At 42.8% G+C, this 24,380-nt stretch overlaps 3 protein-coding genes and 1 long non-coding RNA gene across 5 annotated transcripts in view; 1 reads left to right on the forward strand and 3 right to left on the reverse strand.

Moving 5' to 3' along the window:
- On the forward strand, positions 1–5,075 carry LOC116049364 (potassium channel subfamily K member 5-like). Its single transcript, XM_031298935.2, has 5 exons — positions 1–511; positions 1,453–1,564; positions 2,585–2,751; positions 2,871–3,039; positions 3,169–5,075. Exons 1-5 carry the CDS (start codon positions 326–328, stop codon positions 3,858–3,860), a joined length of 1,326 nt encoding a protein of 441 aa, XP_031154795.1. The 5' UTR covers positions 1–325; the 3' UTR covers positions 3,861–5,075.
- LOC116049365 (serum paraoxonase/arylesterase 2-like) lies at positions 4,116–11,981 on the reverse strand. The gene is made up of 10 exons (XM_031298936.1): positions 11,890–11,981; positions 11,305–11,601; positions 10,995–11,062; positions 10,740–10,795; positions 9,237–9,414; positions 6,632–6,755; positions 6,338–6,538; positions 6,134–6,215; positions 4,450–4,578; positions 4,116–4,349 (listed from the first exon to the last, which is right to left on the reverse strand). Exons 2-10 carry the CDS (start codon positions 11,376–11,378, stop codon positions 4,188–4,190), a joined length of 1,074 nt encoding a protein of 357 aa, XP_031154796.1. The 5' UTR covers positions 11,379–11,601; positions 11,890–11,981; the 3' UTR covers positions 4,116–4,187.
- Positions 11,856–24,380, reverse strand: part of LOC116049366 (serum paraoxonase/arylesterase 2-like) — a 22,447-nt gene continuing 9,922 nt past the window's right edge. Inside the window, exons 5-10 of one of the 2 annotated variants that reach the window (XR_004898538.1) lie at positions 14,090–14,216; positions 13,709–13,912; positions 13,543–13,624; positions 12,669–12,797; positions 12,327–12,538; positions 11,856–12,276 (exon numbers count right to left, since the gene is read on the reverse strand). Coding sequence is in view for 1 of the 2 variants with exons in the window: in XM_036006247.1 (XP_035862140.1) it covers positions 12,377–12,538; positions 12,669–12,797; positions 13,543–13,624; positions 13,709–13,912; positions 14,090–14,216 (704 nt within the window). In the remaining variant the exon portion in view is untranslated. The remainder of the gene's footprint in view (positions 12,277–12,326; positions 12,539–12,668; positions 12,798–13,542; positions 13,625–13,708; positions 13,913–14,089; positions 14,217–24,380) is intronic. The other variant, XM_036006247.1, reaches the window with a different exon arrangement.
- LOC118496064 overlaps positions 15,849–24,380 on the reverse strand; it is a 10,026-nt gene continuing 1,494 nt past the window's right edge. The window contains exons 2-3 of the long non-coding RNA XR_004898539.1: positions 21,642–21,644; positions 15,849–15,990 (exon numbers count right to left, since the gene is read on the reverse strand). This is a non-coding gene — a long non-coding RNA (uncharacterized LOC118496064). The remainder of the gene's footprint in view (positions 15,991–21,641; positions 21,645–24,380) is intronic.

The raw sequence follows: 24,380 nt of genomic DNA on the forward strand, positions 1-24,380 counted from the left end.
CCCACAACGACAATTTCTGCGTGGAAATTTTGAATCCATATGCTATTTTTTTATATAGGCCTAGTTTTGTGAGACTAAAGACAATAAGTGTGTTTGTATTTCTCCACTGGTTGTTGATAATAATAGGATCATTTCTATAGGCTATACGGCTATAGCCTAAATAGCCTACAGCGCCAGAAGAAATGACAATGGAGCTGAGTTTATCGGTCCCCACTGAGAGCCTTGTAATGCAACCCCATGTTTTACCAGGAAGAAAGCTGGGCGGGTAGGATACCGACAGAACGCAGGACGGAGCCATTCGGAAGACTGAAGTTATGACTTTAATATGGCTGATCAGGGTCCGTTTTTAACTTCGTGTATTATTTTCTATCTGTCCATCGGGGCCGCGATATTCCAAATTCTCGAAGAGCCAAATTGGAAAGCAGCCAGAGACGAATATATCCTACAAAAGGAAAACATTTTGAAGAACCATGCCTGCTTAACAAAGGAAAGTCTGGATGAGATTATAGAGGTATGCATCTGTTTTTAATTGTGTGAAAGACGAAAAACACGGCTGTTAGAGAGAAGTTGTCCATGTGTCCTAAAGAAGGCAACATTAGGCATTATTCTGTGAGTATAGCCTAACTTTTGCGGCGACTGATCAGAGCTCCAATCAACTCTCATAAAGTTATTAGAGAGCCTAAAAGTAGGCTATAAGTCAAACGAATAGAACATTGGCTACCTTTATTAGACTGTATTTCTTTCTTTATATATTTTATATTTATTTTACATCACTAGTATAAATAGGCTATAGCCTATGGCTACGTTTACAACAAAGAGAAAGGAAGAAGTGCAATGCTCACTTTTTTCCCCTTCTTTTGAACCACCACTCCCCACCCCCAACCTCAGGTAACAAACAAAACAGAATAAAACAAGCGCACATTAGGGGAAGTCAAATAAAATAAGGGGAGAAAACGCTATAGACTGTATTAAATTGGAGCTACATCTTGAGAGTAAAAGAGAAGTCTCGTCGCCTTCAGGAAACCACAAAACGTGGTTTTCCTGCTTAAGAATAGACAACAACCATAAATCTGGCCGAAGCGGTATGTAGGCCGTAGGCCAACACGACTAAAGTTAACTACAACTAAGTAAACTTTAGTTGTAGCCTAATATCCATGTTTGTTAGGGTGCAAGAATGTTTGCAACATTCATGATTTAAACAGCACATGGGTGGTGGTGTGCTGAGCGTGAATGCGCATGTCTCCTTCAACCTCAAAAATGTGAATGTTTGCACAAGGTGTGTCCGCTTTAATGGCTTAAGTGAGTTGTGAGGTTGACAGGGAAATAAGCCGCAATAAAGTTTTTTTCAATCAGTGTGTAGTGTTATTGGTGTTATTAAAGGAAAGTAGCAGCAAAAGTTATAGTAGTTTATGAATGGGTTTAATTGAGACTTTAGTGTGTTTACTCTCCCAGATAGTGTCACAGGCTGCGGGCCAAGGTGTGACCATCACTGGGGAGAAACATCGCAACTCGTGGGACTGGGCAAACTCTGTCATCTTTGCTGCCACCATTGTCACCACTATTGGTTTGTATGACATCTACAATATTTGCCACTGATATAATTAGCTGGTATTAGTTTTATGTTTACTGATTTCATTCAAGTTATTTATTCAGCCTACTTTTAATGTGCGACAGAATATACTATTTTAGCCATTTCATTTGGCAAAAACAAAATGACAGAAAAAAGCTCAATACTACTTTGTAATAATATTAATAATTTATTAATGCTTAGTCATAAAGAACAAAAAAAAATTGTATTTTGAAATCCTTTTGAAACCCCTGGCCCCGTCTAATGAATTAAATCAATAACTGCACATGTGATGGCTTACAATGGTACTTTTTATTAAATCTGCAGTTGTAAATGTTAATTTGTAATGAAGGGATTTGTAAATGATCTCTATGCAAGTGATCAAACTGCGTTGGAGAGGTCTTCCTGCAAAATGAACATCCAAGCAAGTTAAAAAGACAAAGCATATGTAAGAATTTATTTCAAAATAATACTGTTAAAAAATACATTTCTGATCTTCTGCCATTATGAACCATCCAGACCTCTCAGGTCGTCTGGGACAGGTCTGCTTTCTGTCCCGAGTCAGAACTAAACATGGACAAGCAGCGTTCAGTTTCTATGCTCCACATATCTGGAACAAACTCCCAGAAAGCTGCAGGTCCGCTGCTGAAGACTTTTTTGTTTGATGCTGCCTTTTATTAAATTAAGTAATTGCTCATTTCTAACATTGCACTGTAACGTTTGTATTTTGTACCGGTCTTATTCGGTTTTGGCTTGTCTTCATTTCCATTCTCTTCAATTAATGTTTTTAATTGCTCTTTAATGTTTTATGTAATGCACTTGTTGCTGAAATGGATGCTACCCAGTAGCCAATTTATTTTTCAACCTGGCAACCCAAATTGTATCCTTATGGCTTTATTTCCCATCTAAAGGATTGCTAAATTACTTATTAACCATTAATAAACATTGTATAAACCTTTATAAAATATTCCTTATAATCTTTCAGAGTTGTGCATTAACATATCCTCTTGTCTACAGGTTATGGTAATGTTGCTCCCAGGACTCAAGGTGGTCGTATATTCTGCATCCTGTATGGTCTGTGTGGGATCCCCCTGTGTCTGGTATGGATAAGCGAGCTGGGCTCATTCTTTGGAGACCGGGCTAAACGTCTGTCCCAGGTTCTGATCCATAAAGGCGTTTCAGTGGTAAGAATCTGACTGAAAGCTGGAGTTAGTATCTGAATACTGTATTAAACGGCAGCTCCATCAAGGTATTTTAATATTACATAAAGATGTTACGAGTTTCTTTTTCTCCCTTCGGTCAGAAAAAGGTCCAGTTAACCTGTACAGTCATATTCCTGTTATGGGGGCTGTTCGTGCACCTGGTGATCCCTCCATTTATTTTCATGTCTCTGGAAGGATGGAGCTACCTAGAGGGCTTCTACTTCTCTTTCATCACACTCACAACGGTTGGTTTTGGAGATTACGTGGCAGGTATGTTTGATTCATGGCATACATCATCTCAGGTTAATGTTTCTCTGAAGTTAATTGTGGGTCTGAACTTTTTGTTTCGTTAAATCCTTTGTTATAAATGTCACGCCGGTGCATCGGCTCTCGTTTCAGGTGTAAATCCAAACATGGAATACCCCAGACTGTACAGAGTGTTCGCAGAGTTATGGATTTACATGGGCCTGGCCTGGCTGTCTCTGTTCTTCAGCTGGAACGTCCACATGGTTGTGGAAGCCCACAAGGTGCTTAAGAAAAGAAGACACAGGCACAGACACCTGGAACCCGAGCCTGTCAAGGAGAAGCACAACCCAAAAGTAAGACCATCTGTTATCGACATCTTCAACTTCCTATCAGAGAAGGAGGAAGACTACAGCACCGTCATCAAGAAGATTGGAACCACAGCATATATAAGAAAGCCTGCAGAGAGCATAAATCGCTCCAAGAGCTGCAGCGACATCTTGGCCACCGACATCCAGACCCTGGATCACTCGCCTCGGCACAGGCGCATGCTCAGCGTCAGTCAATTGTTCATAAACGCAGGGGCTGTTGTGGTAGAAGGCGAACACGAGGCGCGTCCTCAAATACAAGAAAGCGGCGGAGACACTAAACCTGCAGAATGTGTGAGGACGGATAATAAGGAGAATTCAGAAGGAGATTCAGAAGCTGCTGGTATCTTCTTCACTGTACCGACCAAATGTGTTATGAAAAAGAAAAGGGTACAGCATCCTGGTGGTGGAAGGACTAGGTTTACAACATCGAAGGTAGTAGAGGAAGATTTGTTAATGGATAAAGATGAAAAAGGGTAAAAGATATTTTCTTAAACATCCTATACCTTTACCAAAATTGTGGCTGTATTGTGAGTTTTATATGAAAATATTATAATACTGTTATAATTCAAGAAAACAAACATTTCATATCAAGAAAACAGCATTTTGTGAAAAGGACACAAAATGAATGTTAAAATGGTTTCCTGCTTTAAAATGACATGAGCCAGTGTCTTTATCAGGTAAAATATTACTCTTCTTTTGCAAACGGTGAATCAAGATTTTATTTTCATCACATATCTATCCAAATCTTTTCTTACAACATTTCTATTGTTAAACAGTAGTAACCCTAGATACAAAATACACAGATTATTTCAAATCACAACACAGGGCTTTGTGGAAAACAGTGCCAATTAGCAACTTTCCCTCATAGGGAGCTGCTACAGTGGAGGCTATGAGCACATGGCCGTTATCAGCGTACTCCTGGCTCACCACTGGCTGCTCTGAATGAATGTTCTTGATCCGGATGACCTGGAGAAAACAGGAATAAAATTGTCAGGCAAATAAAATTACAATGCTGATATATCATTTCATAAAAAACAAACAAAAAAACAAACAAAAAAACACTAACCTCAGAGCCGGGTGGATCTTCAGGGTCATACATTAACAACTTCATGCCATTTGGATGACAACCAAGCCATATGTCACCTGTCCTGTGGTCCACCTCAATGTTATCACAGAGTGAGCCAACAGCTACAGACTGGTTGGAAAGATTACATAGAGTAAACTGATAATTATATTCTGTCCTCTAGGATTACTGATACAAAGTGTAGAGTGAAGTATGACGGCATCAAGGCTTAATGGTCAGCAGTCTCAACAGGCTGTTAAGGAAGGCCAGCTAGGTGATCAGGTTGGAACTGGACAGTATGGAGGCAGTGGCAGAGAGGAAGACAAGGGACATAAAATCAAAGCCATCTTGAATTACCCTTCTCAGTGTCTCTGCAACAAGCTGTGGCAGATTGGCAGCTTGTTGCAGAGAGAAAGATGAAGGACAAGATCAAAGCCCGAGAGTTGTTCTTCATCCATGTCGAGGGTCAAAGGAGAGAGGACGTTGTTGGCTGTACAGATTGTGAAGCTCCTTGAGGTAAATTTTTGATTTGTGATATATAAATAAAACACATTTGACTTGATGTTGTTAAGCTTTCTTGTTCTTGTTCTGCTGTACTGTACTATTGGTGTGGAAGTTCATTGAGAGAACAAAAAACAAATTCCTTGTACGTGTTCACATGCTTGGCCAATAAAGCAGATTCTGATAGAACACAAAGTTTTAGCCATGACAGTAGACAATGCTGCAAAGAAGCTACAAATTCTAAAACATAAATGCTTCACACACATCGTCAACCCGGCAGCACAGAAGATCTATAAAATCACCACAGTTTCAGGGTGGGCACTCAAGATTAGTGTCAACAGTTCAGTATCCAACCAAATGTCTCCCCTTACTGTTCCTGACTTATAGAGTTAAATAATGGCCAGAAAAGTGTTTTTACAGAACATCATAACCTAACAGTGAAGTTGACCTTTGACCTTTTAGATATAAAATATCACTTCATAATTTTATCGTATTAGACATTTGTGTGAAATTGTGTCATAATTAGCGTATTGAGTTATGGTCAAAAATGTGCTTCGTGAAGTCACAGTGACCACCAAATTTTAATCAGATCATCCAAGTGGACATCTGTGTGCGGAGAACCAGAAAACTTCCACTTCACTTTGTTTTTATTCCGCTCATGGAAACAGACACATTTTATAATCAAACCACAAATTATTTGCTACATTACATTGCATATCCATGATCGGAAAGGAGCTGGATGAAGAAAAAAAATCTTATTTTACCAGCCCCTTTCTCAAATTATACAACAAACAGAAATAGTCGGTCAGTTAACAGTCAATTTTCCAGAGAAACGACAGAATAACTTAGAAAACTTAAAGCAGGTGTGGAGGCACAACAAAATCCACCTACCAACACCTCCGAGGCTCATTAATCAACACATTATATTTTGTTTACTAAAGCCGTACAAAAAGTTAAGTGTAAAAACAATTTCAGGTCTCACAGGGGGGTTTCCAATCTTTATGACAAGCTAAGGTAATTGGCTGCTTGCTGTATCTTCATATTTAACTGATGAAAGAGTAGTATTGAGCTTCTCATCTAACTACTGGCAAGAAAGCAAATAAGCGTATTTTCAAAAATGAACTATGCCTTTATTTTTTTTTATTTTTTTTCACTGAGCGTAGAAAATAAGAAAACACTGTATTACCTTAAGATGCACTAATTGTTCCCCTTCTTGTCTTTCATAAACATCGATCGCATGGTCAAGGATGTCTGAAATATAAATATACCTGTAAAGAAACAAAAACAATTGCTGTTTTATTATTTTAGTGATGCAAAGAAAACATACTGCTATGGAAATACATTCAATTTATAAAACATGCAGTGATTGCTGAAATGAATTGGGAATAACCGTTTGTCAGGCGATATGTTGATGCCATTTGCAGACATAAAGCCATCTGCTGCCACCCTCGCTTCCTTTGGACTGTAGTACACCACATCACACCAGGGGAGACCCAGGAGGACAGTCAGAAAGTGGAGCGCTTCATTGGGAAAGGAGTGATCATTTGTGGCGTAGAAGCTCTCTACTCCGACTGCAACAATGTCATTGACACTGAAAGAAACGATGAATGAGATAAAAAGCATATAGAGATTGTCAAACGTCAACATGTGTGACACTAGGAATGATTTATTATACAGTACATACCTGTGGAGTAGGGGGTGGGTAATAGTTTTTAGGTGCACAAGTGTGTTCTCCTCAACAAAATGAAAGATCTCCACTTTGCTTTTGTGGTGCGGGTGATTGACAACAAACAGGTACACAGAGTCATCTGCAAACAAACATCAATGTGTTGTGTATTATTCATTACCTTTAGAATATAACAATCATGCACATTTCTCTCCGGACCTCACAGCATGGTTGAATAAAAAACATTTCTGTCAGTGTCTGACCCGTGCTCTGGTATTACTGTCACACCATTACAATTTAATGTTTTACTTAAAGTTGTAATCCCTAAGCTTTCAGTCCTGGTTGATATAGCGACACTCGAGGCTACTATCTTAACAGCGAGTGTGGTTTAACCAACGAAATAAAATGAATAGAAAGGACATTCCCATTCAAATCAACATAGCAGAATGGTCAGAGCAGCAGACATTTTTATGTGTAACGTTATGTGTACTGTTGCACCATGTGGCGTGGGAGCATGGCGGAGTGAGCAAGCTAGCTAACTAGCCAGCCAGCCGTCCGCTTTGCATCAGTTACAGAAAATGAGCCCAACAGCGGGCTGGGTCTAACGGTCCCTTCTCCTCACTCCCTACTGCTTCAGAGAACCTCCCCCGAACTACAGCCCGCTCTTCTCTCAGCGAACTGCAACAAACTTTATGGCCCCACTGACTTGTGTTGTCACTATGACAACTACAGCCATTTTGTTTTGTTCTAGTCAAATGACCATGGCAAACAGCTCAATATTCTTTCTATCCAATTTTATTTCTATGGGTCGAACACTGCGGATCCCAGAGAAATGGCCATTGTCTTATGTTGACACGTTTGATGAACAATCACAGTCAACGCTAACCTCTGTGACAATAACAGCGTATTTCTTGTGGCTGCTTCACAATTAAAAAGCCCCCCAGTGTTTGTCTGGTTGGTGTCTTTTAATGTGAAGCAACAGCAGTGGAAAATGTTGGGTTAGCATTAGCAGCTCTGATATGGCTGTAAAAGACTATACAGTTAACAGTTAAATCTGATATCAATGAGATCAAAGTACAAACAGTAACACTGCATTCCTGGTAATCAAATCCCCTGTATGCGTGAAGACAATTTTAACCCCTCGTGGGAATGGCAGACTCCACCACTACCAACAAAAGATAGGTAATTATTACTGAAAGTAAATACATTTAATTAATATTGCAGAAATGCAGACCATAAATAAGAGCAAACATCTGGTTTGATTTCATGGAAATATTAAATATTCTTACTTTAAAAATGCTTGTTCTATTATTAATTGTATTTTCCTTATTTCTAATTAGTTATGTTCTATCCTATAAACCAATTTTTAACTTTGCTGAGTCAAAACTGCTAAAGAAGAGCTAAGCAACCATGAATACAATTCAAATCTCTGGGGCAGCAGAGTAAAATCCTTAAAAACTATATTTGCAATCCATTTTACTTCCAAAGCCTGGTAAGTAATATAATTACAACCCAAAACTTATGAATCCAGGTCTCCTCCATTTATTTTTATTACATTTTGTATGGAAGTATGTTGGGTCTCGTTACCTGTAAATTACAAACTAGGAAACACATGAGGTTTGCTTACCAATCTGCTGTACCACTAAAGGATTGCATTACTGTATCCGCAGGGAGTTGTTGTGTGAGTCAACAAATTCTTTGCCACGTCCTTTCAAGGAAATCTGTGGTTGTAACAACTGGTTTTCTATTCTGTTCCTTGCTCTCTAATTAGCTGGATTACTGTATACTGTAACATTTTGCCTTTATTGTTCTTCAACAGAACACAGCAAGTGCCAGAGACTCACTTCCAGTTCATTTCATTTGGTATGCATTAGATGAGCGTTCATCATAACAATCACAGTGCCTTAAAGACATCTTTTGATGTAAAGAAACTGGAACTTTATTTGTCTTTTGTAATTTATTGTCTTTTTCAGTCTTTTCAAGCCTTTTTTGCATAATTTGGTCCAAGTATAAAGTATACACTAAAAACTGGTAATAGATTCATGTTCAGTGTTTAAATGTTTCATGTTGAAGACAACATTTACAATCTTTCATTTAAAAAAATAATTGTGATAATTTCATGCATAGATGCATGTTTTTGTTGTTGTATAGTTATATAGAGATGTTGCACCTGACTATATAACTCCTCCCTCTGAGTGATACACGCTTTGTGTCAAAACTGGTCTCACAGCATGTATCTCCACATCACATCTCAATATTCTTGGACAATTATGTACAATAATTACTTGGTGCAATAATTTATCAGCTACATGTACAAAGGTGTTATTTATGCACTGCTGCTACTTATAATCACACTGTACTAATTTATGTTTGTACTGTATTTATGTTGACACTGCACTACAATAGTATTTGAAACAATCTTTTTAACCTAATCTTAACCTAATCTCACTTACTTCGACTTAACGTTTTTATTTATTTATTATTGTAGCTATTGTTGCTTTATGTACTTTATACTCATTGACTTGCTCTTTTTTACTCTTATTTTACCTTGAATTTGACTCTGAGAAACTGCAACTAAAAAGTATTCTGATTGTGATGACTCAGATTAAGATTTGTACTTTACCTGCTTCATCGATGTATGCACTAATGCCGTGTGGGTTGAAAGAGCTGAGGTCGAGCTCTCCTCTGATTTGCAACTCCACTGGAGTTGGTCTCGGGTGCAGCAGATCCAAAACGTACATTTTTCCCTGGTTTCCCTCATTTTCATCAGAGAATGAAGGCATTCCAGGATAGTTCAACCCCTGAGTGGGAAACACTGCATGTAAGATGTTGATGCAGATCTATGATTTTGCTTAAGGGCGTCATTACTTACTGAATTATGTCAACTAACAGGTAATCACAACTAATTTAAAACAGTTGACACATAATTTAACATAATGTAAAAGATTATTTAAAGCTGGGGTGGGCACTTTATTTTTGACATTGGGCAAAAAAATCAATATAACCTTTCAGCATTTTGTAATTCAATTGGTCTTAGAGAAAACCAGAATTCTACACCTCCTCCTTGCCTCGGTATTCAGGCTTTAGTAAATATATCCGTCATAGGAAACTTTAGCCAATCACATGTCATTTCACAGCGAGTGTTTCTATTGGCTGGTCTGCAAATTCCGATGCACATGCCGGTGCAAGTTCTGTTTACGATAGTCAAAGGTTTAGGGCTGCAGCTAATTCAATTAGATAAGACACTTCATTATAGCACGAAATTGTGTAAAATCAGTAGTCCAGTTCATTGTCCAGTAAGCGGACATTTGCTGTGAAAACAGTCGGGAGATCTGGTCTGCTGGGGTTAGCCTTTAGCCTAGCACAAACACTGGCTCGTTTGCCGGCACTGCATACTGCTGCCCTCTGAACAAGGAGACGTGTAAGAGGTGTGTGGGGAAACGTAAACATGATAGACAAGACGGTAGTTTGCCTGCTGCTAACCCCAGCTCGTGGCTGCGGCAAATTCAAGTTTATGTTTGTTTATTGTTGGGGCTTTATAAATTATAGTGTGGTCTAAACCTACTCTATCTATAAAGTGTCTCGAGATAACTCTTATGATTTGATACTATAAATAAAATTGAATTGAAAATTGAATTAGCTAACTAACGTTAAAGCTTTAAATCACAGTATGTCAGCTCAAAGGGTTTTACAAAGAAAATGGGTGTGGTATTAGTACTTTACTTAAGTGAATGATATGACTACTTCCGAGGGAGGACAGAGAGGGGAGAGGAAGAGCTGCAGGAGGAAGTTTCACTCTACTTTATATTCTGGCGTTTTTTAATCCTACTTCCTGCAGCTTTTAAAAAAAAAAATTGCATTGATGCAGTGGTTAAGATTTATGTAGTCTCGCATTGCCAGACCTTCTTCCACAGCGCTGTAGAGGAGGATCTGGCTAGTCCAAATAGCATTCCGGGATGGAAGAAAAACGTGCTCTGGTTTATTGGCATTTCTTTAAACCAATCACAACATGTGTACATTCAAAAGTTGTTTTAGTCCTTGATTTCATGTTGATGTTGTTTAAGAGATTAGAAGGAGAACCAGGAAATGAGTAGGGGGAAATGCATAACATGCAGCAATAACATACTGTGCTTAGAAAGGCCAGTCCATCTCTTAGTATTGTGATATCTTCTGCCCCATATTCTGCACAAAACAAAATAAAGCTGGTTATATATTACCACACTGCTGACACTAGTGACCTAATGTCAGTAAACTGGACTTCAAACTCTTCATGTGAGGTCCCATTTTACAAGTCCAGAAACATGTTTAAATTAAAGAACATATTTGACATCTCAAATCCAAACATTAAGACACAGACATAAACAAAGTTAAAAATGCCTACCAATATTCTTTAAATAATGACAGTTGAGGTGTTTCACAGGCACATCTCTGGATGTGAGGGCCATTTCCCTGCAGAGAAAATTTAAACATGACAAAGCATTTCATAGAAAAACAAAACAGATCCTGCCAGTCATAATCTGTCATTTGCAGAGCTTGAGTAGGCTAGTGATACACTTGTACATTCTTTTCTACCTGCATTCCCATACTTTATCTTTGAAACAACAGCTGTCAACTTTGATAAGCAGTACTAAACCTCTACTTTACCTCCATATATGGTCTCCAATTTACTCCTAAAAATAGTAAATACTTACTTTAGTTGAAGAAATCGGTGTCCAATGAAAGCTGCAACAGCAGCAACAACAGCAGCAACAATTACTTTCTTCATGGCAGCCACGTTTAGAAATTAAAGGTGAAACAGGAAGCCTTTCAGAGTGCATTTACATAGCAGCACCAGAGATGGAGCTAGAGCGTGTACCCAAGAAGCACCATTACATATGTTCTATATCACAATTATTCCAATAAAAAATGTCTCATCCAGCAACATATATGGATATGGCAAGCCTACAAGTCACTTCAGTATTTATCACAATCACACTGTGTCAGCACACCTTGGAATTAAATATTTGAGCCTAAAGACGAAAAGAATACTACATTTAAATAGAAAAAAAAAGACCTGGCTGTGGGTGGGAAAAGAGCATACGAGTTACACAAAAAATGTCTACTGACGAGCATTAAAATGCTGTTTATCAAGCATCCTTCAAACCTGCCAGATTAATATACAATCATTTTGTGTGCAGTAATCTGTTGTGCACAACTTTTGAGTGCACATTCACTGAACCACTAGACAAACGACATGGACGACTGCAGCACGACTCGTTTTACTTACATTCAAATACATGAAACAAATGTGACAATAGCAATTAAACCATTCAGTTACAAACAATGCATCTGTACAGATTTCAAATGTTCAGGAGACCAGTGAAAATATTATTTTCATGATACACAGCAAAGCAAATGTTTGATTGAAAATAATGTTTTAGTACTTATTGCAGAGTGGTTCAAGTATCCAGGCAGTTCAGTAACTTCTGTGTCTGAAAGCACTTTCAAATATGCTGTTGTAACCAGGGCGTATTGCTATACTGTAGAATCAGGTAAACACAACGCATTTACCTTCCTCAATCTCCTCCTAGTGGATCTTCAGACACTCTTTTCTGGGTTTATTATCAGATCCTGTCTAGTAGAACAGGGTAAAGCATTTTCCATGTGCTGTAATATCCATGTATGTATGTATGTATGTATGTATGTATGTATGTATGTATGTATGTATATATATATATCTCATCATTCAAATCATCACTACATCATATGTTTACGAATAATTGTCTACTTCAAATCACAGCACAGGGCTTTATGGAACACAGTGCCAATGAGCAACTTTCCCCCATATGTAGCTGCTACAGAGGAGCCAAGGAGCACGTGGCCATCGTCAGCGTACACCTGAGTCACCAGTGGCTGATCAGAATGAATGTTCTGGATTTGGATGACCTTAAGAAGACATAATCATGAGAAAGGAGGATAGCTAGATCTTCTGTTTAGGTAAGCAGAATATGGCAGATAACAGCAAAATAAACATTATATTGTTATATGTTGTCTGGCCTCTCACAAGTGAACAAACCTCTGATCCAGGCGGGTCCTTGGCATCAAACATAAAAAGTTTCCATGCATTGGGGTGACAGCCTAACCACAGGTCACCAGTTTCAGGTTCCACTTCCATATTGTCACAGAGCGAACCCACAGCCACAGACTGGTGAGGTGTCACAGACAAGGTTATGATTAAACATGCATCTTGGTATCTTGACTTAATTAACAATTCTAGCATAACCTGTTTTTCTTCTTAACTCCCTTACTGTTAAGCATCAGTGTTGGTTTTGCAGCATTTTAATCTCATTACATGAAGAATATTTGCTATTTGTGCCTACTCTTATTTGTATTTCAAAGTAAATTTTTCAAAATAAAATCCATGTATTGATACTTCAAGTTACCTCCATTAAAGATGTAAACTTATAGCCTTTACCAACTGTATTTGACATCATTCAATTTCCTTTATCATTCAACATTATTGTAAAAACGGTCACAATTAATATTAAAAAGGCATGGAGAATGTAAAAACAATACTCAAATAATGCTGGAAGTTTCCTTTAAAGGATGCTGTCTTTGCAAAAAAATAATTCTGAAAGTAATGTCAACTAGAGCTGGGTAATAAGTTAAACTAAAACATAAATAACGACTACTGTACAATATTGGAAGATTACTAACATCCTGATGATTTATATCATGATATCCATTATTAGACTTTACACACAAACATACTGTATAGTGTAATATTTGTATAATACAAAATTTAGTAACACAAAATTAAATTAAAAATAAAATTAAAAAATGATAAAAGCTGATGAAGCATATTCATTCATCAGTCTTAAAATGGATTATTGAAATGTGCCGTAAGAAATCAGTGCACTTTCATATCGATGACATTTGGAATCATTTACCTTCACAGTGACCAACCCATTGTCTTCTTTCCGCTCCAGCACATGCACATTGTGGTCAAATAAATCTACCACATATATATGTCTGTAAAGAAAAAGAATATTAAAACGAAGAAATTTAGATATTTCAAATGATAAATAACCATTACCCTGCATATTTTATTCTTACCTTTTGTCTGGTGAGATATTAATTCCATTTGCAAAGTAATATCCCTCAGAGACCACTTTTACTTCCTTAGGACTGTAGTACACAACATTAGCCCAAGGCTGAGACAGAAAAGGCTCCACCAAACCTTTAAGGAGTTCATGGGTAAAGTAGTGATCATTGGTTGCATAGAAGCTATCCACTCCCACTGCCACAATATCGTTTACACTGCATGGAAAGATACATCAGAATTGAAAAATGACTTTTATTTTATACAATCATTATATTATTAGACACAATATGCATAACTATTTTATGATAAGATGGGATAGTTTTACAAATATTGTTGCACACTGACTACATCACCCTATTGTATTCAGTAAATCTCAAGTGCAGTTACTGTACCTGTGGAGAAGGTCATGTTTTATGGTTTTCAGATGCAGCAGTGAGTGGTCGTCCTCAACATATTGAAACAGCTCTACTTGGCTTTTGTGTTGAGGATGATTGACGACAAACAGGTATATTGCGTCATCTGATGAGGAGCAAGAAAAGCACTGTAAATAAAAAATACTGGCTGAAACTGTGTGTGTGAGTGTGTGTGTGTGTTGTGGTGGAAGTTTTTCGATGCAGCAGGTGTAGATGTTTTAAAATAGGAAGTTGAAACAAAATAAGGACAGTCAAAGACTAAACCAAGTTAGGTTTTTGTATTTTATTAAGTATAATTGCAAATATAGGAGGAACACGATTTCACAAAAGGCACAGCAGCCCCGTGTGGAAAAGTGTATTCAATGAGTGAACAGAAACACTGAGCTTAAATACATCTTCAGAGTTACAGCACACACGCACTTGGCTTAACATGACTCTGCATTTCTCACAGGCAATCTGATACACAGAGAAACAATCTCAAACACAGGAGACATCTTGGAGCCATTTCGCCTCTTCCCCTCTGTACCACTTTCTACCCCAAGGTTTAGACATCCCGTTTATCTCAACTATGTGAGAAGTCTCAACTATCCAGGGAGAAATAACTGATAGATTAGGGTGACCTTGTACCTTTATCAGTTCAAACAAGGCCTGTACGCATTCGTCTCCAGACTTTGTGTATGCAATCTACATGTGGGAATGAGATAAACTCCCTTCCAGCATTGTGAGAGAAACAGAAAAAGAAATAAAACAAGAATATTAAGAATCATGCTTAAATGTAATTTTTGCCATTACAGTGTGTAAACATAAGAGGGACATGCATGACTTCAAGTTTAAAAAAACAAAAATGTAATTATCGAAGCTACAATAGGTACAGACACTAAAATGAGACAGATGAGCTCAATACATGTTGGAGGTCTAAACTGCTCCATTTTACCATTGTAGGAAAATCTACAACTACTTTTCCCTCAAAAAAAATCCTGTGCATTTTCATACAAATTGACACTAATTACTTGTTTTTTTAGCATTGGCATATTACAAGTATAATATGCAATAACTTATTCAAAAAACAATGTATAGACCAATAAAAAAGTAATCCCTCTCAATCATCACTTCTGACCCAGTAGAAGTGTGTGCAGGTGTCTGTATCTGCAGAGACCCTGCCCTCTGCCTGGTTTTTTCCTCTTTTCTTTTTATTAAGTCGGAACGTTTTGGGGTATCAACAAAGACCCATTGGGCCCACTTGGATGTGTAACCCCCAGCCAATAACAGTGTTCTCATTTCCCACCGCTGCTTTTCCCCTAGTGTCTCATACCGACACACAAGTCTAACTGACACAGACACACAGAAACAGACAGGATAAAGCTCTGCATTCACTCATAATCCGACAATGTGGCACCTTCCTGCGGTGTGTGTGTGTGTGTGTGTGTGTGTGTGTGTGTGTGTTTGTTTGTGCCTTAGAACATAACCGCTGGGCATTAATCCAAAAAGAATGTTTCATTGCTCTGATTCACAGCTTTGATATTTAAAAAGGAAATGTAATGATTGTGTTTATATCTTTATACATTTAATTATAGTGACACACGTATATTTGCTCAAGAATCTCAGCTACTCCCATTATGCCCTAGAGTAACCACTGAGAATATCACAGCAGGCGTTGACACATTTGTCCACAGATACACTACATGCATATTCACAAAAAAAAACAGTAGTCTTCGGTAGTTATACAATCAGCCAGGGGCAGATCTACCGGGGTGGCATAGGGTGGCAAATGCCACCCTAAAAGAAAGCCTTGCCACCCCTGCTGCCACCCCAGTTGGCAGCAACAAATTAAAAGTTATGGCCAATTTGACAATTTACGAGCGCGAATCTCCAATGTCCGACTGCAGTGAATGCAGCACGAGATGACGCCAGAGCAGCAAGAGCCTGTTTTGTTTGGAAAACTGAGTGGCGCAAAGCGAGGGAGCCAGGAGTCGCGAGGAGACACAGGAGGAAAGAGGTAAAAACGGATTCACTTATCTATCAAGAAATTAAATTATAACGAAAGCACAGTGCTAGCATAGTTGCGATGCTGATTTTGAGATGATAAAAATCAGGTTGAAGAACGTTATTTCGCTAACTATACATATAATGTTAGTTAGGTCTGATGTTTGTTCTGTGTAGTCTACAAAAGCTAATGATTCAACGTATGTCAAGGAAAACATTGTAAAATTACTTTGAATCTTACAGAAATGAAGAGGAAAGGTAGCATAGATAGTTTTTTCTCACCAAAGAGAAAAAACGGAGAAGATGAGGTGGAAGGAGAGAGAAAAGAGGTGGAAGGAGAGAGAGAAGACGAAGATGAGGTGGAAGGAGAGAGAAAAGAGGTGTAAGGAGAGAGAAAAGAGGTGGAAGGAGAGAGAGAAGACGAAGATGAGGTGGAAGGAGAGAGAAAAGAGGTGGAAGGAGAGAGAGAAGACAAAGATGAGGTGGCAGGAGAGAGAGAAGACGAAGATGAGGTGGAGAGAAAAGGGCAACAGAAAGGTGACAGAGAGAGAATACAAGGCCAAGGCGACCAGGGACAGGAGGAGGTGGGAGAACACCACCAAGATGAGGAGGGAGATAGCGTGCAGGGCTCAGACAGTGAAAGGGAAAAGAGTGAAAGAGTGCCTGGGCCATCACCAACGAGCTCCAGTCGAGCTGGTCCACATGGTATGGAAATTGTTTCTGCATATATATACTAAGTTACATATGAATAAGAACAACAAATGACAAAGATGGACATTTTGCTATAATATTTAAGAGACATTGCTTAGATTTCAAATAAATATAAAAATTCATGTTTGCTTAAATATGAATAATTAGGGAAAGTTGTCAGTGTTAAAGTGTGATGAGATGGGGAGATGAGTTTTTATATTTTGTGTAGAATGTATTTTAGCTCTATTGTTGTAAAAAAAATTAAACAAATTAACCTAAAAATACTCTCCCAGGCTAAAATGTTAGTGTGTGTTAACACAGTATGATGGTTATAACTAATCAATGACAGTTCCTAATTGATTATATTTGTACTAGTTGTAATATTGTTGTATAATAAATTTAGATGTAATTCAGTATGAATCTTTCATCCCCTCCATCTTCTAGACGTATCCAAGTCCAGGTGTGAGGTGCCAGTGCAGCCAATGCATGAGAGTTTCCCTAAGACCCTCCAGGGAGGAGCCAGGAGAAGCTTCCGCGGCGACTGGTACAAATCTCATCCCTGGTTAGAATACTCCCAATCAAAAGATGCAGCTTACTGTTTTGCTTGTAGGCATTTTTCCCTCCCCGATGCTCCAAGGACTGTTTTCACCTCATTCGAGGGTTATCGTAACTGGAAAAAGGCTACAATGAAAGACAGTGGTTTCTGTTCTCATGCCAGATCTGAAGGCCATGTAAATGCAATGTTCGCATGGACAGAGAACAAGAAAATTATGGATAAAAATACCTCAATGTTTGGAATAATGGATGAGCAAAAAAAGAAGCAGGTGGCTGAAAATCAATACTACATTAAAACATTAGCTGAAATTTTAGTTCTATCAGCCACAGAAAACATAGCACAGCGGGGTCACAGGGAGTCTCTCGACTCAGAAAAAAAGGTGTTTTTTTGTCTATGTTAGACCTGCTGGGTAACCATAACCCCATCATTAAAAAGACTTGAACAACAAGCTAAAAATGCAAAATACACGAGTAAAACAATACAGAATGAAATACTTGAGTGCTTGGCTGCAATGGTCAAAGAAGAAATCATCCAGGAAGTTAAAACGAGCAAGCAGTTTTCAGTTATTGTTGATGAAACTAAAGATGTTAAGAAAAAAGAGCAAATGTCATTTGTTCTGAGATATTTTTACAACGGTGTGGTTCATGAAAGCTTTCTGGAGTTTGAAGTGGCAGAACACCTGGATGCTGCCGCCTTAAGTGACAAGATTATATTCTTCCTTGAGAAGCATGGGCTGGAGTACAAGAACAACCTTGTAGGCCAGGGCTACGATGGCGCAGCAGTGATGCGCGGGGCACATGCAGGTGTTCAAGCAAAAATAAAAGAAGTAGCCAAACATGCCTTCTATGTTCACTGTAGTGCACACTGCTTGAACTTAGTTATAGTAGACGCTGTAAAAAGTGTGGCAGATGCAGGAAACTTCTTCTCATTACTGGAATGACTATGTATTCATGTCTGGGTCTTATGTACATAACAAATGGCTGGAAGTGCAGCGGGAGATGTTTGATGGTGCACCAAGGGAACTCCAACAGTTAAGTGATACACGTTGGGCTTGTAGGCACATAGCATGTCGCAATGTTATGGACAGGTTGCCTGCAATAGTACAGGTGCTTGAAGAGATTGCATCTGAGAACAATCCACAAAGAGCTGTAGAAGCAAGAGGGATATTGGCTCAAATTGATCTGAATTTTGCTGGATCTCTTGTTCTGTTCAGAAAGGTCCTGAGTGACTCACATTTTTTGTGACATGTTCCAGTCTAAAACAGTGGACTATGCTAAGGCTGTTGAACTTATTGAAGCACTTAAAGAAACACTGGTCCAGTACCGTAGTCAAGCCTCTTTTGAGGAAATGTGGAGTGAAACACTTGATTTATGTCAACGAAGTAACATTGATACAACTCAGCGAAAACCAAAGAGGCCAAGACAGACAGCAAAGGTGCTTCAGGATACTGTCATCCACTCCACCTTGGGACAGCATGTAGTTCCAGATAGCAAACACTTTTTGTGTCTCTGTGTACTATCCAGTTCTATTTCGTATAGGCTTCGCCCTCTAAGCCACGCTATTGGGTTTATCCCTTCGCGCATGCGCAGTCGTGAAGATTTTCTTTCCCGCCCTAGCGTGCCGCTCGGGCTTCAACTACGTCCGCAAATACTGTATATAAACAGAGCGGACCCGTAGCTCAGCTCCCACTTTTTCTTCAGCAAAGCAGTTATGAAGAAGGTTATGAAGACCTCCGGCTCAAGCGGCGTCCGCTCCTGCCCCTCCTGCGAGACCGGCTACATCTTTTCGCCGGATCTCCACCCCCTGCTGCGAGACCTTCCTCGGTGCTTCTCATGCCGGCAAGGCTCTCACCTCCGACGCCTCCTGCCCTTTTTGCGCCCGCCTGCCTTCTAAAGAGCTTCAACGGCGGGCGGACGCTTTTCTGGCTTTTGAGGTCGACGGAGAGGGGGACGGCAGCTGAGCAGATGGACGTGACACCGTCGACGCCCTGGAACCGCTGGAAGAGGGCGTCTTCGACGGGCACGGGTCCGATGACTCGTCTCCCCCGAATGACGATTCCCTCTCCGGTTTTCCCTCCTCCCCGCTGGGAGAACTGGAACACGAGACAGGGATTGACGCCTTTCCACTACGGCTCTCCCCGTCTCCAGAACGGCCAGGGGCACCGCCTCAGCAGTCGTCCCCTCTGCCACAGGCAGCTCCACCCTCCACCACCAAGGCTCTTTTTCTGGACCTGCCGGACATCATTAAAAAGGCAGCGGACCACAGAGGCATAGCGCTCCCGGCGGAGCTTCCAGCCCCCACTCGCGGCCTCTTGAGCGGTGATGTCTACTCCCAGGAACCGCCATCCAAACGGGCTCCACTCTGGCCGCACTTCACGGAGCTTCGGCCATTCTCGCTCAGCCCGGGAAACTGAGGGCTCCAGTCTCTCGCCATGCCCCGTTCACACGAGTTCATGGCGACACAGGCAGGCTTCCCTTCGGTCCCCCCCTGGAGCAGAGCCTGGCGTCAATCCTACTCCCGAAGGCTACTTTTTTTGGCCACCGGAAGCCGACCCCCCCGTCCCCACAAGATCAGGTTTGCGCCCAGGTTACTGACCGGTCACACCAATGTGCGGCCCAGGGCTTGGCGGCGCAAAACAACATCGCCTTGCTAGCCTCCGCCGTCTCCGCCATGGCCACCAACCCGGAGGCTCTTCCTCCGGAGCTAGCCACGGAGATTGGCAAAGCGATGACCGCTATCCTCACCCTCACCACGGCGACCACGGTGGCGTTGTCGAGGATCCAGGCGTGGCAGACTGTGGCCCAGCGAAATATCTGGCTCCACATGTCACAGCAACCCACGGAGGTCAGACGTGAGCTTCTGTACGGCCCCATAGCTCCCGATGGGCTATTTGGGCCTCGCTTACAGACAGCCACGTCCCACCTCCACCAGGCGACCGAGGAAGCTGAGCGGCTACGGCGGCTTGGCTCCTGGAAAGCGGCTGCCCATCAGCAGCGCCACTGCTCCTCCAACCGCCATAAGAGGAAACGCCCCACAGCCTCTGCTGCGGCTGCGCCTTCCCAGGCTTCGACCTCCGCTCCTCCGCCTGCCCCCCCACAGCGGCAGCCGGCCCCTGACCGGCAGGTTTCACGGGGCCGGAGGACCATGAAGGCGGCTCCCACCTGGTCAAACCCGCCCCCGGAGCCACCCAGCAAGCAGCGGCGACGGTGGCAATGACGGGGCGCGGGGAACGTCTGTCCCTCCACGGTTGGAAACCGGAAACACAACGGCCCTTTTAAGGGCCACTTCAGTCTTTCTAAAGAGCAGTTTCCATCCAACCAATTAGCCCTTGTTCCCACTGAACATTACGCTGATGTTATGACAGATGTTCCCCACACAAGCACACACCAGGTCACCGCTCTCTCACTATGCAGACAGCGGGAGCATACGCACACCCGCTTCAATTAGCGCCGCTCAGTTATCCTCCTCCCCCCGGCTATGCCAGCGGGATGAGGACAACGATGACCCGCCACCCTTTCGACAGGGCCCTACCATGGGCTGGGCGACACGATCTACTCATGTCTCGCCCAGCGGCGGGACGGGCTCTGCGCTTCTTGCTAGCTATGTCTATAAACACACAGACATGCGCGCGCCCGCTCTAAGAGCACAGCGCGGCATGGATCAGGCTGACACACATGGACTCGTGGATGTCAAAACTGATATCACGAGGCTACACACTCCAGTTCGCCTCCCCCCCGCCTCGTTTTGCGGGCGTGTTGGAGACAACCGTGTCATCCCGGGCAGAATCAGACACCATGACGTCAGAACTACGGGAACTGCTGTCAAAAGGAGCAATTTCCCGCGTTCCTCCGGGGGAGGAGAACGAGGGGTTTTATTCCCGCTACTTTCTCACTCCATCCCATCCTCGACCTGTCCCAGTTCAACCGGTGCGTCATGGAGCGTCCATTCCACATGTTGACTATCAGACATGTGTTGGAATGCGTGCGCCACCAAGAATGATTTACATCTGTGGATCTGAAAGACGCATACTTTCACATCCAAATCATTCCCAGGCACAGGAAATTCCTGCGTTTCTTTTTCCGAGGGGCTCATTTCCAGTACAACCGACTACCGTTCGGTTACTCACTGGCCCCCCCGCACTTTTTCCAAGTGTATGGAGACGGCGCTTCAGCCGTTACGGAAAAAAGGCGTCAGAGTCCTGTTTTATCTGGACGATTTGCTCATCCTGGCTCCCTCTCGGGAAACGGCGGCGCTGCACACTGTGGCAGTTCTGCAGCACCTGCAGACACTGGGTTTCGCCACAAACTGGCAGAAAAGCTCATTGGTTCCCACACAATCGATAGTTTATCTGGGCGTAGTGCTAAACTCGATTGTTATGAGAGCCAGGCTGTCAACACCAAGGCAAGACGTGCTGCTCTCTCTCCTGTCGCGCACCACGCCACGCGCAAAGGTGTCAGCGCTGTCCGTCATGCGCCTTCTGGGCATGATGTCCGCGGGCTACATGGTGGTCCCCCTGGGGCTTCTCCACATGAGAAAAATCCAGAGGTGGTTCCTCCGTCAGCGTCTCAACCCCATACGTCACAAGTGGCGAATGCTGATCATTCCTCCTTCCCTACAGTCGGACCTGTCATATTGGGGGAAGCCCCGGACCTTGTCAGCTGGGGTTCCCCTGGGCAAGGTGAGGTCATACGTGACAGTGTACACGGACGCGTCCCTCACTGGCTGGGGGGGAATGTGCGAATCACAGGTGGTGGGAGGAGAATGGCCACCCCCCCCTCTCCCACACATAAACTGCCTGGAGCTGTCCACGTGCTGAAAGTTTTGAAACACTTTGCCCCGGTGGTAGCAGGGAGACATGTCGTCGTACAGACAGACAGACAATGTTACTGCAGCAGCGTTCATGAATCGCCAGGGCGGCGTACGTTCGGCCCGGCTATTGGAAATAGCCAGGAGCCTTCTGCTGTGGGCACACAGTCACCTGCTGTCCCTCAAGGCTGTCTACATCCCCGGGATACTAAACCGGGCGGCAGACCTAATGTCGAGGGGAGGGCCCTCTCACGAGTGGAAATTGAATCCCACTATTGTTCAGAAGCTGTGCAGCAGGTTCGGGAAAGCGGAGGTGGATCTGTTCGCCTCACGAGAAAACACACAGTGCGCTCGGTGGTTTTCCTTGAGCGCACGGGACAATCCACCCCTCGGCGTGGATGCTTTCTCCCACCACCCCTGGCCCAGAACCCTCCTATATGTTTTTCCCCCGGTCCCTCTGATTCCTCGTCTCCTGGAACGCATCCAGGAGGAGAATCTGTTGGTCATCTTGGTGGCGCCGGAGCGCACAAGCGCATCCTGGTTCCCGACACTGGTCCAGCTGCTGGCGGGTCCCCCCTGGCAATTGCCGTGGCGCGAGGACGCCCTGTCACAGCTGGACGGCGCGATATCCCACCCCCCGGTGATAACCCAGCGACTGTGGGGCTGGCTGCTGAGCGGGAACGCCTGCAGAGGTTAGGCTTGCCTCCTGCCATGGTGCGCACTATTCAGAGCGCGAGAGCCCCCTCCACAACAGCGTGTTACGCGGCGCGTTGGTCCGCTTTCCAGCGCTGGTGCATGGAGAGGGAAACAGACCCCATATCGTGTCCACTGCCTCTCGTGTTGACTTATCTCCAAACATTGGTAGATAACGACCTGGCTCCGTCCACAGTCAAAGCCTACGCAGCGGCCATTTCATCCTGCTACGAAGGCTATGGAGAGAGAACGTTTTTTGCGCACCCCTTAGTAAAGCGTTTTTTGAAAGGGGTCAGACGACAAAAACCCGCCGTGCGCTCTCTCACTCCCCAATGGGATCTGGCCCTGGTGCTTCGAGCTCTGGGGAAGCCTCCTTTCGAGCCCTTGGCACAAGCCTCTCTCAGGTTGCTGTCCCTAAAAACGGCGCTTCTCCTTGCCCTGACATCAGCCAAGCGAGTGAGCGACTTATGTGCGCTGTCAGTTTCACCGTCCTGTCTCTCCATTAGAGGGGACGGGAGTGCAGCCACCCTACAGCCTAACCCTTCTTTCACACCGAAAATTTTAACAAATTCCTCGGTCGAGGGTTTTTTTCCCTCCAGGGTTTTTTCCCTCCGCCTCATAACAACGGCGTGGAGGAGGTTTCCCACCGATTGTGCCCGGTGCGTGCGTTATCACAGTACGTTTTACGCAAGGCGGACATAAGGCGGACACAACAGCGGTTTATACACTATAGGGAACACTGGGGAACCTGTCAAAACAGCGTCTGTCTCACTGGCTGTGTGAAGCTATCACCCAGGCCTATAACACGGAGGAGGCGGAGCCCCCCCAGGGCATCCGGGCACATTCTACAAGGGCACTATCGGCATCAACAGCTCTGTTCAGAGGCATGTCAGTAGCCGACATCTGCGCGGCAGCCTCTTGGGCATCCCCATGCCCTTTCATCCATTTCTATTTGAGGGATATGTCCGAGCCCTCTCTGACTCAGTCAGTCCTATCCTCACTCAACGACGGATGATGCCCCGTCGTATGTGGGCCAGGTGCCGAGAGGAGAGCGGCGTCCCACATATATGTGTAGCCTATGTACAGTATATATGTACATATGTATATAGATTTGTCGCTATCACACATCCTCTCTCACTGCCATGCACGCCTACAATCATGATATGTGCCACTGCATGTGTACTGCCTGGGGTCCTCCCCCTCCTACTCTGGGTGGCTGGGAGGGACTCGGGCGTCCCATAATTATCAATCATGTACTACCCTCTAGCGGATTATCTGATACAGTCCCCTGTCAGTGCACGAGAGAGAGACAGAGGGAAAAAGTTTAGTCTATGTTCCACTGTGGGCTCTGGGTCGCAGGTGGCATTGACTACATCAGCTTCGCCCTAACCCAATAGCGTGGCTTAGAGGGCGAAGCCTATACGAAATAGAACGATAGTTACGTTATTGTAACTCCAGATTCTATGAGTATAGGCGTAGCCCTCTAAGATCCGGGCCACCTGCTCCAGTTACATTAGCTGAAGAAAAAGCTTATGTTGGGAG

The sequence above is a fragment of the Sander lucioperca genome, chromosome 10 (assembly GCF_008315115.2).
Source record: "Sander lucioperca isolate FBNREF2018 chromosome 10, SLUC_FBN_1.2, whole genome shotgun sequence".
Lineage (NCBI taxonomy): Eukaryota > Metazoa > Chordata > Actinopteri > Perciformes > Percidae > Sander > Sander lucioperca.